Source organism: Apis dorsata, unplaced genomic scaffold, assembly GCF_000469605.1.
Source record: "Apis dorsata unplaced genomic scaffold, Apis dorsata 1.3 scaffold_92, whole genome shotgun sequence".
Lineage (NCBI taxonomy): Eukaryota > Metazoa > Arthropoda > Insecta > Hymenoptera > Apidae > Apis > Apis dorsata.
In genome coordinates, this window is record NW_006263390.1 from 988,657 (window position 1) to 1,002,197 (window position 13,541).

At 26.5% G+C, this 13,541-nt stretch overlaps 6 protein-coding genes across 7 annotated transcripts in view; 2 read left to right on the forward strand and 4 right to left on the reverse strand.

Moving 5' to 3' along the window:
- LOC102678239 (E3 ubiquitin-protein ligase MYLIP) overlaps positions 1-1,651 on the reverse strand; it is a 57,046-nt gene extending 55,395 nt beyond the window's left edge. Inside the window, exon 1 of the mRNA XM_006611757.2 lies at positions 1,121-1,651. Coding sequence (XP_006611820.1) covers positions 1,121-1,207 — 87 coding nt within the window. The 5' untranslated portion in view covers positions 1,208-1,651. The remainder of the gene's footprint in view (positions 1-1,120) is intronic.
- Positions 1,652-2,114: 463 nt separating this feature from the next.
- Positions 2,115-3,866, reverse strand: LOC102677967 (V-type proton ATPase subunit G). Its single transcript, XM_006611756.1, has 4 exons — positions 3,670-3,866; positions 3,163-3,263; positions 2,945-3,043; positions 2,115-2,865 (listed from the first exon to the last, which is right to left on the reverse strand). Exons 1-4 carry the CDS (start codon positions 3,749-3,751, stop codon positions 2,791-2,793), a joined length of 357 nt encoding a protein of 118 aa, XP_006611819.1. The 5' UTR covers positions 3,752-3,866; the 3' UTR covers positions 2,115-2,790.
- A 567-nt stretch (positions 3,867-4,433) lies between these two features.
- LOC102677835 (protein LTV1 homolog) lies at positions 4,434-6,486 on the reverse strand. The gene is made up of 7 exons (XM_006611755.2): positions 6,333-6,486; positions 5,696-6,242; positions 5,422-5,618; positions 5,230-5,358; positions 4,976-5,167; positions 4,636-4,884; positions 4,434-4,553 (listed from the first exon to the last, which is right to left on the reverse strand). The coding sequence occupies exons 1-7, from the start codon at positions 6,333-6,335 to the stop codon at positions 4,440-4,442; spliced, it is 1,431 nt and encodes a 476-aa protein (XP_006611818.1). The 5' UTR covers positions 6,336-6,486; the 3' UTR covers positions 4,434-4,439.
- A 126-nt stretch (positions 6,487-6,612) lies between these two features.
- Positions 6,613-9,752, forward strand: LOC102678526 (ADP-ribosylation factor-like protein 6). Of its 2 annotated transcripts, none has more exons than XM_006611759.2 (3): positions 6,613-6,910; positions 9,042-9,221; positions 9,295-9,752. In XM_006611759.2, the coding sequence occupies exons 1-3, from the start codon at positions 6,733-6,735 to the stop codon at positions 9,504-9,506; spliced, it is 570 nt and encodes a 189-aa protein (XP_006611822.1). In that variant the 5' UTR covers positions 6,613-6,732; the 3' UTR covers positions 9,507-9,752. The 2 variants fall into 2 exon arrangements, with proteins under 2 accessions (XP_006611822.1, XP_006611823.1); XM_006611760.2 differs by having other exon boundaries at positions 6,614-6,817.
- On the reverse strand, positions 6,653-8,886 carry LOC102678386. Its single transcript, XM_006611758.2, has 4 exons — positions 8,734-8,886; positions 8,178-8,656; positions 7,761-8,096; positions 6,653-7,682 (listed from the first exon to the last, which is right to left on the reverse strand). The coding sequence occupies exons 1-4, from the start codon at positions 8,795-8,797 to the stop codon at positions 7,227-7,229; spliced, it is 1,335 nt and encodes a 444-aa protein (XP_006611821.1). The 5' UTR covers positions 8,798-8,886; the 3' UTR covers positions 6,653-7,226.
- A 24-nt stretch (positions 9,753-9,776) lies between the features above and the next one.
- On the forward strand, positions 9,777-11,637 carry LOC102678754 (peptidylglycine alpha-hydroxylating monooxygenase). Its single transcript, XM_006611761.2, has 3 exons — positions 9,777-10,084; positions 10,215-10,433; positions 10,533-11,637. The coding sequence occupies exons 1-3, from the start codon at positions 9,950-9,952 to the stop codon at positions 11,202-11,204; spliced, it is 1,026 nt and encodes a 341-aa protein (XP_006611824.1). The 5' UTR covers positions 9,777-9,949; the 3' UTR covers positions 11,205-11,637.
- The last annotated feature ends 1,904 nt before the right edge of the window (positions 11,638-13,541 follow it).

A 13,541-nucleotide genomic window follows, 5' to 3' on the forward strand; every position in this document is an offset into this window, starting at 1 on the left:
AGCAAGGGGAATAAGGTTGGTAGTCTCGGTATACATACGTGCAACTGCTGCAATACATACAGCCGATGCGTCTGGCATCTATAAATAGAATTAAACCCCAAAGAAGAACCAAGACGGTACCGGTGAAATGACCACCGAGGTTGCCGCGAGGTTGCCACGAGGTCACCTCAGGTCGGATGTCTATAAATCACATGTGTGAATTGCCGCTACATTGCACACGGATTCAATTAATTACATTGCAAAAATTGCAACGACGCAGTATAACTTCGCAGTAAACGCGATAATAAATTTTCCAAAAGGACCAAAATATCTTGCATCGGTAAGATTCTCAAATTTCAAATTGCACTAGCAAGTATCTGAATGTTTTCGGGGCATCTGTTGCGCACGTGAGTTACGACCTAGCCGTAAGGCATCGTCCACATCTTTCCCTTTTGCGCGAATATGTTTCACGTTTCCGAGATCTGCCACCTTTTCGGATAAACTTACATAAATAGAAGTATGTTGTTGCAGTGTATATTTGCTCTCTGTTAAATTTTCTACCACTATTTCATGATTGTTAAATCAAACGCTAGATTTACATTTCGAATAAAGATTTAAATCGTTACTTTCACCAAGTAATCGATCGACGATATAATACGCAATATAAATATATAGATGATGAACAGTAGTTATTTGTTATTGTTTACAATGAAATCTAGACAATGTAAGATTTAGACAATATGGTTTTGATTTGTTTTCAATATTTAATTTTCATCTTTATTATTTTGCGTTCTTATATCGTATTTAACGATCGAAATAATAAAACAAAACTACATAAAAAAAAATGATAACCATCCGTGAAATTTAATATTTAATAAAGCAAATAAAAACAAATAACATATATCATCTTTATCGAATCGTTCATTTCATTTAATATTCTTTTACTTCTATAAATTTTTGAATATTTTATATTTGATCATAAGAAAATGGTAAAGAAAGCAAGAAATTGACGTTATAAATTAAATTAAATATAAAAAGCAATTATCGTACATTTTAAATCAGAAAAACGAATATACAATTCGATGATAACAATGCTTGCTTCGTTGAATAAACAAATAAAAAATATAATAAGATGACTCACCTTTTCGAGACACTCCTGACCAATAGCTTTGGGATCGACTTGTACCTCAAGAATGACAGAATTAGCTTGACTAACGAGACACCACATCTTGTCAGGTAGTATCCAAAAAGGTTCTTACACGCACTGTTTTTTTCGGTAAGACTCTTTTCGGTAATACGATTTCGACTAGGCGTAACAAACCGACAAATTAAAACGCACAAAATTTTCGACACGCGCGTTTACAACGATCTCTTCCTTGAATTCACAGCTGGTCGATGACCGGCTTTACTTGGTACGTTTTTAATCATAACAGATTTAAAACGCGTACCTGTCCACAGCTGTCACTGTATCCTCACACACGACTTCGTACATCATCAACGTGCTTACGCTCGTATTGTTCGAACGCGTCTCGTCGGCTTCCATTTCTCGGTGCAGAATGGCACACGTACTGACCGCTTCGCGCTGCCAGTATTAGTTCGTGAAATCGAATCACCTCTCGATGTCTATAGAATGGCGCTAGTGTTGTAAACGCACAAAACACACGAACGACGCGCACCCAACCGACTATATACTAAGATTACGATGAAAGAAAGGTTAGGTTCACACAGCTGATTCCCCCTCTGTGTAGAATATTTTCTTTTCTATCTGAATATCTGACCATTTACAATAAGCGTAAACAGAAATATCCAATAACGTTACAGTTGTATTTTTTTATCGAAACTGCGTCTGCGCTCAATGAATAAAGTTAAAAAATTTAAAAATTTAAATTTAATAATTAATAATCTTATAATATATGAGAGATTATTTTTTTTAAATGAATTATGATAAATTATTTTTTTTATATAATGTTATCGTAATATCGATAATTCATATGTCTAATATCGAATAAATTGCATTGCAGTCATTATATTCAAAAAAATCAATAACATTATATTAAATATTTCAAAATTAAAAGTGAATGGATATTAAATTTCAAAACAATTATCATTGTTTAATAAATGATAAAAACCTTAAGTACAAAGTAATTACCTTTTGATCGTTTTTATTTCCGAACATTAATACTGTACAGATTAGTCAGCATACGGAGACAGGGTTTATACATGAGGTATAATTTTTTGTATTGTTCTATACCTTAACAAAGTTTAAATGTGTGTTTCAAACAAAACAAATAATATATATTATGTACATCGTCGTGAGAATCACATCAGATTGGGAGCTTATATGTGATTCTTTGGAAGTTGTACAGAATTGTTTAACAAATTTTTTATGTCCTCGATGCAGCAGAATTATGGAATGACATCTAACAATATACACTTAATGATGTACAACTTTCTACCACCACCCTAAGCTTTAACATTTACACGTCATGCTAATATATCTAGGCCTTGATATATCATAATGACGATAATTTGTTTGCATCTATATTGCTATCATGACGGTACTATCCTTAAACTTTCCGTTATGGTGGTAAAAGCTCGGCATAGGTTACATTTATTGTCGTGTAGCAACTGCAGAAAGAATTCTAATAATTTGAATACCACCATCTACAATTGAAGGATATACACATTTCCTGACAAAAGTACAACATAACAACGATAGATACGTTTTAAGACATGATAAAACAAAGTACTTAATGTACATTTATAGCATAAGATGCAATATTTATAAGTAATCGATACGATTTTTCTGATTTAAATTTCGGCGCGGTAATTCTTGTGTAATTCTGCTTTAATGTCGTATACCAACTCCAAAATTGTATGCACAACCTATATTATAAAAAAACAAAGAAAATGTTTAACTAAAAAACATTATTACTTCTTCCGTATACATTTTATATTAACTTACAGAATCTTTATGCATAGACACAGTCTGATTCATTTCTTCTGTTTTTATTTTTGTATCAGCTTCTATACGGGCTGCTACATCTTCTTTTGATCCCATATGCTATGTGTAACAATAATAAAAATATTTTCCATATAATATTATATATTTTTTATAGTAGTAATATTTTAGATTAGATTAAACTATAAAAAAATTATATGCATATATTAAAATTTACTCACTTTTGCTTCAAATTCACGAAATTGTTTTTCTCTTTCTTGCCTATATTTTTCAATTTCATCTTGAGCTTCTTCTTTTGCTTGTTTCAATCTACGTGCTTTACCTGAAAGAAAAATTATTTTATTATAATAATTTTATTAATTATATTATATTATGATAAATGATTATTAGAATTTCTACAAATAAACATAATAATGATTAAAAATATTTCTCCAAACTTATTATTAATAAATTAATTGATTTATTTTTATCATAAAATATCAAATAATATTATATGTATATATAAAATTTATATTTACATTTATTAATATTCATGATAAAAAAATTAACAAATATTTCAAATGAAAATCGTATTTTAATAAATATATATATTAAAACATAATTTTTCAATGCATTTAAAAGGTTACACCCATTTAAATTCAGGGTCATAGAAAAATTGATTATAGCGGGTTATGTTAAAAACATATTCGTGTTAAAACATGATTTATAATGCTTGAATAGAAACTTACGTTTTCTAGCTTCTGCAACTTTCTCTGCAGCTCTTTTTTCAGCTGCCAAAAGCTGTTGAATACCTTGCGTTTGGCTGGCCATCTTCGCAACAGAATGCTATGTTCTGAAGGAATCGCAAATCGATCATATGACTTTAGAGTTTCCGTTGTTTGCCCCGCCTTAACGATGGCGCTCTACGATAGCATTAAATATAGACAAAGAGAGCAAATAATGGAAGGAAGATAGAGATAGGATAAAAGTATTGAAATAGCGCCATCTTCAGAATAGATGAAACGCGAAAAAAATAACAAATAGAAGTAGAAAGATAGACTAAGAATTGATCATTAACGCCATCTTTCGAGTAGAATAGATATCTTTTTAAATATATAAGATAAGATAAGGTAAAGGATCTAAATAAGAATTGAAGAATAGCACTATCTCTTAAATATTTTTGACATTTAAAAAATGGCGATAATGATACACTTTACTTTTTTCTTCTCTTCTATTTTTTATCCTTCTTATTTTCTATCCTTTCTATATCTATTTCATCTATATTTCTCAAGATGACATTGATTTCAATATTTTTATCTTGTTTTTATTTTTCTTTCTTTTTTTTTTTCTTCTATATTTGCTTTGTAAAATTTATGCGATCAAGAGATAACGATTTTTAAATATTTATAAATATGATGCATGTAAATTGTAAATATTATTATTTAGGAAAAATATTACATTCTAAAATTAAAAAAAATATAATTTTATTTTTAGGAATATATAACGAAATTTATTTATTTTAAAATATTTTATTTCCTTGAATATTTTGCCTGTTATTTAATAAAATTTTTTCTTGGCGTTTCTTTTCTTCTTTAAATGCTTCACTATTAGCTTTCCGTTCTATTCGTCTTTCCTAAAAGTAACAATAATAATTTAACTAATAGTGATTTTATATATATATATTTGTATGCATATACATAATAAAATAATTTTACTTTTCTATATTCTTTAAGTGCTTTCTTTCTTTGTTTTCTTTCTTCAGGAGTTTCATTCTTAGATCTTATACTCAATGTACTTAAGGTAGATTTCATAGTTTCTGCAATAGATTGAGGACATTTTGATTTACAATATTCATTTTGTTGATCAAATTGAGCCAATGTTTTTGCAGTTAATTTTTCAGAAGATCCATCTAAAATATTTCTTGGTATACCAGTTTTTGGATTGATTTTGATCTTTTGTGGATGCTATAAAAATATTAAAATAATATTAAATTTATATATTGTAAATTTACATAATAAAAGAAATAAAAAATATAAACATTTATTCTTAAACAACCTTAGGTTCAGAAATTAACTTTGGATGATTGTAAATATTACTATAAGTACTAATAATACTTTCACAATCCCATTTGTCTTTTTCTCTTGCATTAACAATAAGTTCTTCTAAACTGTCTTCATCTTCAGAACTTGAATACTCATTTTCTAAAATTTTCATTCTATCTTTCATCAATTGTGCAATATTATCAGCCTATTAAAATGAAATCACATTTAATTTTTTCCATTAAATATATTATCTTAAATTTAACTTACATTTTCATTTTTCTTTTTTTCAAATTCTGCTGCACATTGAAGAATCAAATCTGAATTTGGTGCAATATGTCCTTCGATTTCATCACAATCTAATGCACCAATTTCATTATCATCATATGCAGTATACATCTATAAAAATAATAATATATTTTATGTAAAAATTTATACTAAAATGATATAATAAATATTTACTTTTTCAAACTTATCATCAAGAAGCGTTAATTGTTCATTTCTTCTTATCACACTGCTACTCATTGAATATTCTGTAAAACGGGATTTTGTTTCTTCTTCTTTAAAAGTGTATTGAGGTCCATTTAAACTGCATACTTCATCTTCTTCTTCATCTGATAATTCCATGTGTCTTTCTGATGAAATATCAGATGCTTCATCTGATTCATATAATCACATTTTTAAATTATAAATAAAAAAGTTTTATTAGTTTAATAATATTTTCATAAATACATACCATACTCTTCTTCTAAAATATCACTATTGTTTGCATTAGCTAATTCCATAAAATTATCTTCTAATTGATTTTCTGGATTATCATAATCAAAATCATCATCCATAGCTGCAACTATATCTGGATCTAAATCTAATTGCAATCCTGAAATTGGGGCTGCTTTATTTAAAAGCCCAACTTTCTCTTCAACGTTTGAAGCAAATACAGAAGATGGTAAATTAATTTTAGGTGCATTATGTGATTCATTTATTTTCGAAGGTGTAGAATCTACACGTTCCCATTCAGCTGTTAAAGTATTAACATCTTTAAGATGTTGTAAATAATCATAATCATCATCAAAATATATGCCATATTTTCTTTGTTCTTCTTTTCGTTTACTATCATCTAACTTTTTTTTTTCAAATTTAGCAGCTTGTGTATCTCCAATAGGAACAAGCACGCGTTGTGGTGCGGTTTCATCAGCAATTAATGGATCTCTTTGAGAACGATGAACTAAATGAAATGTTACTGAATTTTTTTTATCAATGAATTTTTTCGTTTTTCCCTTAGGCTGAAAAAATATTTAATTTATATAAATATTTGTAACCTAATAAATATAACCTAAAATATGAATATATTATTAATTTTTTTTTCAATTTACCATTTTGTAGTATTTTCTTATTTAATAAGCAAAATTAAAAGACAAATTAGTAAAATAATATTTCGAATTATTCACAAATTTAATATTTTATAAATATTACTGTCACAAAACACGAAAGCATGTGCTCAGTAGTTCTCAATCTAAACCTAAATAAAAATTTAGAATTCATATATTTAAAATAAAGCTATAAAAAGTATATAAAAGTATAATATTTTCATTAATTCTATTTAAGATATTAAAATATTAAAGAACATTGTATATATTAGTAAATTAAATATAAATAATGGGAGAAGAATAATTATATTTTGTATTTTTAAATGTATTATCTTCATAGTAGTCAATATTATAGCGTAGATTATTGATATTCGATAAACACGTAACTTTGAAGAGAGTACAGAAAATGGGACTATTTGATCGTTTAGCAAATCTTTTAGGTCTTAAGAAAAAAGAAGTAAACGTTTTAGTAGTGGGCCTTAATAATAGTGGTAAGTCGACGGTCATAAATAATTTCAAACGCGAGGATGACCGTTGCATAGACATAGTACCTACTGTTGGGTATAATGTTGAAAAATTTTCATGTAAGTTAAATAATGACAAGTGAACGACATTCGATGTTGAATTGACGTGCTTAAGACAGTATTTCTACTTTATTATTTGCACTTGCTGATCTGTTCAAGCACCAATTGTTATTTAATACAATAAAACAAATTAAATTAAAGACAAGATTTATTTTGAAACAATATATATACATGTATAAATGTTATATGAAACATACAATATATTACAATTAATTAAAAAATTATTGAATATTTATATTATACATTTCAGTTTTTTCTTTTTCTTTTATTTTATTTTGCAATAATTTTCTAAGTGTATTCTAAAATTGATTTTTTTTCATTTTCTATCAATATCTGAATTATTTTTAGTTATTGTAATATCACTAATACTGGTTGATGTGATGGAATCAGAAGAATGTTTATTTTGATGTATTGGAGTACTAGTTAATGGTTTAATTAATTTTTTATTTATTTGCATATGTTTAAATGCAATTGTATCAGAAGATTCATTTTCTAAATTATTCAAATGAAATTTCAATTTTGTCTGTTTTAATCTTTTTTCTTTAAAGTTAATTAATTTTGGTGTCAATTTTATGACATCTATATTTTGTTTAATATTTTGTGACATTTGCTCTTTATTTTGAATAGGATTTTCATGTAAATTTAAAATGTTACTGAAATTTTCTTCCTTTATTTTTCTCTTTTTTCGTCTTTTTTTATGATGTATCAAAGATCTATTTTGTGTAATTGAATATGTGCTTAAAAATCCTTCTTCATCTGAATTACTTAAATTCTGAAAATAAAAATAATGTTTTTTAGAGATAGTAATTCATGTTAATATTTGTTTAAAAAACTTAAAACTTTTACTTACATTAATTTCCAATGGACTATCTTCAGCATTTTCTTTTGTCCATTTGAATGCTTCTAAATTCAACATATTCTCAAATGCTTTATGCAAATCAAATTGTTTAAAACATACCAAAGATTTTTGTAGATGTTTTTTTACATTTTGGTCTAATTCATCTTGTGTTGTTGAATTTACTTCAATTTTGTGTGGTCTAGCTTCACTGATATTATATAAGAGATATATAATTATATTTATGTATGAATCAGTATTTTTATAATATAGACCCATCAATTCTAAACTAATTTGCGTATATCCTAAATTAGATTGTAAAGTACTATTTTTCGTATGAGAAATAATATCCTAAACATTAAAATTTGTACTTAATATTTTAATTCTGTATTTTTTTATATAGAAAAATAAATTAAAAAGATTTATATATACCATTAATGCAGTATATTGTGTCTGTCGTATAAAATAAGAATCTATATGTTGTTTACAAATTTTTAAGAAATGAGGTATTTTTCTTAATTCAGTGATAGGAAAGTCAGATGTTAAATCATTTAAATCAATACTCATTGGCATTACCCATTTTCCTAAAGTTCCTTTTTTTTGATTATTTAATATTTGTATAGCAAAAATATTTTTTCTATCATACTTATTTAAAGGTGAAAAATTAAATATATATTCATCTTCTGAAAACTTGACACAATAAAAGCCAGAATATCTATATAATTCGGATTTCAATTGTAAATTAACATTTGGAATTTTATCAGTATTTAAGTTATTAACAAGATTTGAACGAAAAACACATTTAGTATTTTTAAATTTTAATATATCCAAACTACATTCAATTTGTAAAATTAGAGACTTCAATTGCTTTATTTGTTTTTTTAATTTGTCTTTCACTTCATTTACGGGTACTAAAATAAAATAAAATAAAATTTAAGATTTTTATAACAATTAATTTAGGTTAGATTTTCTTAATGATTTATATTACCTTGCTTTTCTTCTAAATCTTTTTCATTATCAATAACATTACGTAAAACATCACACACCTCCATATTTTTTAAAAATTTTTTTTCAAATTGATTATTTCTTTTAAATCTTATAGCGCCAATATATTGTTTATTATATATATATATATTCAGTGATTCTCATTCATTTTAATATATGAAGAAATAGTGGAGGAACAGGTATCGATTTATAAAGTAAAAAACATTAAATACATATAATTTTAAAATCATCGTACAGCAATATTACAAATTACAATTTTATTGCATTACAAATTGTAACATTTTTTTTCAGTTAAAAATGTTAGTTTCACAGCATTCGATATGTCAGGCCATGACCGTCATAGATCATTATGGGAACATTATTATAAAGATTGCCATGGTATTATTTTTATAATTGATAGTAGTGACAAATTACGATTGGTTGTTGTTAAAGAAGAATTAGATATGCTTCTTCAACATCCAGATATAGCTGGTACAAATTATTTTCTTTTTGTTCTTTATTAGATATCTTCTAAAAATTAAATTTTCTTTGCTAAATATTTTAGGTCGTAAAATACCGATTCTCTTTTTGGCTAATAAAATGGATTTGCCTGATTCTCTAACCACTGTTAAACTTGTTGCTGGGCTTGGTCTTGATCGTATACAGAATAAACCTTGGCATATACGAGCAACAAATGCAATTACTGGAGAAGGCTTACAATTAGGCATAGAATGGCTTACAGATCAAATTCGTGACATATATATTAATAAAAGATAAAAATAAATTTATATATCATAATATTGTTGTCCATGAAAGTTAATCAAACAAAAAGCAATCGATTATAGTATTTAAAATTGGACATTTTTAAATCCACATAAATAGTACTTATATATGTATTTTATTCGATTTCGTTCTCATGTAATGAAATTCAAATTACGATGAATGAATATCTAATTTATATAATTCTAATCATCTGTTCAATGATAGACAATATATACATATCAAATCATGTTTTTATAATAATTTGTTTAAATTATTTAATAGAAATATTAATTATATTGAAAAATTTTTATCAACAAATTTTATATACAATAAATTACTGTGCTCTTGGTAGATGGCGTTTATAAATGCTTATCTACGTCAGAGTTTGTGCGTGAACTACGTAATATCGATTTGTAACATTTAACAGATTGATGTAAATTTTTAAGATAATTCATATAATGTTTATAAATATTAATAAAAAAATGAAAAGAGATTTCGCGGCTTATATTTTGTTTTCGATTTTATTTAAATTTATACAGTGTAATAGCGTAAATAAATATGCTTTACTTATGCCAAATGTTAGACCAAATAGGGTAAATATAATTTAAAAAAATAGTTGTTTAATGACATATATAGGTTTTTAATAAACATTTTTTTAAATAAAATTCTCAAGTTATATTAAATGAATAAATAAAAAAATAAAATATTTTTTCTTATTTTTAGGAAGAACTATATTTGTGTACTCCTGTTAAAGTAGATCCTTCTAAAAATTATTATTTGACGGGTTTTGAACCAAATGCAACAATGGCAACTGCTCATCATATTCTTTTATATGGTTGTAGAAAACCTGGTAGTTCAAAACCTGTATGGGATTGTGGAGAAATGGTACACGGTATAAATGATAACAAGGATACAATGGTACCATGTGCAGAAGATTCTCAGGTACATGATGTAGAAAATATAAAGCAATAATTTAAAAATTTTGTAAAAAATATTAATATTTGATTATATTAATATTTATATATATTTTTATATTTTTAGATATTGTATGCTTGGGCTAGAGATGCACCAACATTAATTTTACCAGAAGGAGTAGGTTTCAAAGTTGGTGGAGATTCTTCAATTAAATATCTAGTTCTACAAGTTCATTATGCGCATATCACACAATTTCAAGATGGCAGAACTGATGATTCTGGTGTATTTCTATATTACACATTAAATCCATTGAATAAATTAGCTGGTGTTCTTCTTTTGGGAACTTCAGGTATCATACCACCTAGAAGAACAACATACATGGAAACAGCCTGTATGATAAAAGAGAACAAAACTATTCATCCTATTGCATATAGAACACATACCCATTCTCTTGGAAAAGTAGTTTCTGGATATTTGGTAAAATCAGATTACACTTGGATAGAATTAGGCAAAAGAGATCCTTTAACTCCTCAAATGTTTTATCCCGTACACAATAAAGTTTCAGCTAGTCAGGGTGATCAAATAGCAGCTCGTTGTACTATGCAAAGTACACGTGATAGTTGGACATATATTGGCGCTACTAAAAATGATGAAATGTGTAATTTTTATTTAATGTATTATGTTGAAAATGACAAACCATTGTCTATGAAATATTGCTTTACTGTTGGTCCTCCTCATTATTATTGGAAAGATGCTGGTCTTTTTAATATTCCTACTATAGAGGCATCTAGTTTATAACATGATATATAAAAATCTCGATTAGAAATTGATACAGAGACAATGTTATTTATAATGAAAGTATTTTATCTATTTATTGTAAAATAGAATTTATTCTTTACATTTTATTTGTATTTGTGATAAATTTTCGTATTTAATACGAAATTATGGCAATTTCTAAGTTGATGTTATTAACATTTTGTTCCTATAACGTACATAAATTACTTATTTTATTCTTAGAATTATTTTGTATTCAAAATAACAGTACTTAATTAATTTTATTTTAATGTATGAATGTATTATAGTTATGTTTTATATCTAATTTTATATAAGGCCTACAATTAAATTTTAACGTACCTGCCATTAATTTTATCCGATTATTGTATCCAGCTATAATGGACGAAGAAACATAAACAGTCTCCCAAATAAACTCTATCTTTTCTATAAAAAATCTTGAATTCAGTATTTAGCGATTTTTTTGTGGTGACCATTATGAAATGATAAATGTTTAATCGTATAATAATAGAGACCATTTTCGAAATCATAGACTGAATGTATTATATTTTTATGGTATATTATGATACGATTTTATTTTAGTTATAAATGTAACAAATAAAATTTATTTTTTAAGTTAGACAAAAGATATACAAATGCATTTTTTATGAATACTACCATAATAATATTATTTCAATATATAAGAATAAAATAAATGCATATCTTAAAAAATATGATTTATATAATTTTTATTTCTCTTACATTTTTTTTTCATTTTTTCATTTTTTTTGAATTCAAGAATTCAAGAATATTAAGTATCATTTTTATTATTAACAATTTGACAAGGTAATAAATATTTTGCAAAGTTTATTGTCTCATAGATTTAATTCTTCTTGAAAGTATGTCGATAAGCGTGGACGTACGTTTTTGGAAAACAAATGAACGGAGAAAGTGCAATGAGTATGTAAAAGAATCTATCGAAGGTGTGGTCGTGCACTTTAAAAGCTATCGAGCACTTAAATAGCTAATTTCTCTTCAAAGAAGAAACTTAAACTTTTTATCGATTTCGTCTCATTTTTCATCTATAATATACGAAATAACAACTTATGCAAATAATATTCAAATGAATCTTTATGCTATGAAAAGAAAATTAATTGATATTTACATTGTAAATTAATTACAATAGGTTCGCAAAACCGTTAACATCGTTCATGTGTCTTCAGCATCTTCTTTTAAGACCGTCGATAATCGCGCGACTTCGACATTATCTATTTAAGAAAAGTAATTTCTTTTGAAAACTCGCATACATAAATCAATTCTTCTTTTCATTGTATTTATCTGTAGCTTTAGTAGAAGTAACTTTCTTTTCTCTATAGAAACATAAAGGAAGAATATAAAAATAAAGTATCATATATAAAGTCGTGCATATAAAATCGGACCGAATATTTATACGACAGGATAAATTTATTATAGATTTTGGTTCTATGAAAGTAATTGATCGAAACGTGAGTTGTATCGAAATAATACGATCTTGTGAAAGTAAAATCGGATCGAAGCCTCGGTATACTTTACACTTCCGGTTCTCGAACGTGTTCTTTTGTATATTACGATTTACGACTTCGTTGATGATTTGATGGTTGCGCCATCTCAAACAAAAATCTAATGAAGATCAAAGATGAAGTTTATTAATACGAAAAGATAAGAAAAGCGTCAAAAGGTTAATTGTAATATGATGAAACCAGATATTTGTACGTTTGAACATTTCTATCTATTCAAAATAGAATATTAACGTTCGTTTGACAAATATATGATTTCAATGATACGATGCGATATATACGAGAGAAAGTTAATCAAATATTTAATATGTTAACTCGCGCTAAATTTGTCTTAAACATTTAGCTTTCGTTTCAGACTTCATAACATCGAAAATGAAAACGAATTTTATTCCAATGCGGGAATAGTCACTACTCTCTTTACCGATAAAGCAAATTTTAAAACGATTTTAACGATCATCTCATCTTTGACACGAACCCTTTTACGAATTATTTTTTATACACGCAAATATAATATATCCATCCAATTAAAATTCGAGGATAAAAATTCAGTAATGCGTCAATGAAAATAGCGCGTACATAAAAGTATGATCGTCGGTAAAAGAATGTCTTGTCGTTAGGAAAGCGAGCGAAGCACATGCAGTCGATCAACCGTATATGCTCTGCAGCCAACTTCGAAAGTAAGGGGCCTCGATCACGTTTTGTTCGACGCAGGTTCGCGTACAAACCAAGTAAGTAGACACGACCTAAGCTTTGTTTCTTTTTTTTTTTTTTTCGTTTCTCTTTTATCGAGTTCTATTTTTCATCTCCT

Excerpts from the sequence above, each read along its gene's own strand:
- LOC102677967 (XM_006611756.1), bottom strand. The coding sequence starts at position 3,751 with ATGGCCAGCCAAACGCAAGGTATTCAACAGCTTTTGGCAGCTGAAAAA. Across the intron at positions 3,264-3,669 it reads AGTTGCAGAAGCTAGAAAAC|GTAAAGCACGTAGATTGAAA; the intron begins GTAAGTTTCTAT and ends TTTTTCTTTCAG. Across the intron at positions 3,044-3,162 it reads TTCGTGAATTTGAAGCAAAA|CATATGGGATCAAAAGAAGA; the intron begins GTGAGTAAATTT and ends TGTTACACATAG.
- LOC102677835 (XM_006611755.2), bottom strand. Across the intron at positions 5,168-5,229 it reads AAAAAAAGAAAAATGAAAAT|GCTGATAATATTGCACAATT; the intron begins GTAAGTTAAATT and ends TCATTTTAATAG. Across the intron at positions 4,554-4,635 it reads CACTTAAAGAATATAGAAAA|GAAAGACGAATAGAACGGAA; the intron begins GTAAAATTATTT and ends TGTTACTTTTAG.
- LOC102678526 (XM_006611759.2), top strand. The coding sequence starts at position 6,733 with ATGGGACTATTTGATCGTTTAGCAAATCTTTTAGGTCTTAAGAAAAAA. Across the intron at positions 6,911-9,041 it reads TAATGTTGAAAAATTTTCAT|TTAAAAATGTTAGTTTCACA; the intron begins GTAAGTTAAATA and ends ATTTTTTTTCAG. Across the intron at positions 9,222-9,294 it reads TCAACATCCAGATATAGCTG|GTCGTAAAATACCGATTCTC; the intron begins GTACAAATTATT and ends TAAATATTTTAG.
- LOC102678386 (XM_006611758.2), bottom strand. The coding sequence starts at position 8,797 with ATGGAGGTGTGTGATGTTTTACGTAATGTTATTGATAATGAAAAAGAT. Across the intron at positions 8,097-8,177 it reads CACAATATACTGCATTAATG|GATATTATTTCTCATACGAA; the intron begins GTATATATAAAT and ends TTTAATGTTTAG. Across the intron at positions 7,683-7,760 it reads ATAGTCCATTGGAAATTAAT|AATTTAAGTAATTCAGATGA; the intron begins GTAAGTAAAAGT and ends TTTTATTTTCAG.
- LOC102678754 (XM_006611761.2), top strand. The coding sequence starts at position 9,950 with ATGTTTATAAATATTAATAAAAAAATGAAAAGAGATTTCGCGGCTTAT. Across the intron at positions 10,085-10,214 it reads CAAATGTTAGACCAAATAGG|GAAGAACTATATTTGTGTAC; the intron begins GTAAATATAATT and ends TCTTATTTTTAG. Across the intron at positions 10,434-10,532 it reads CATGTGCAGAAGATTCTCAG|ATATTGTATGCTTGGGCTAG; the intron begins GTACATGATGTA and ends TTATATTTTTAG.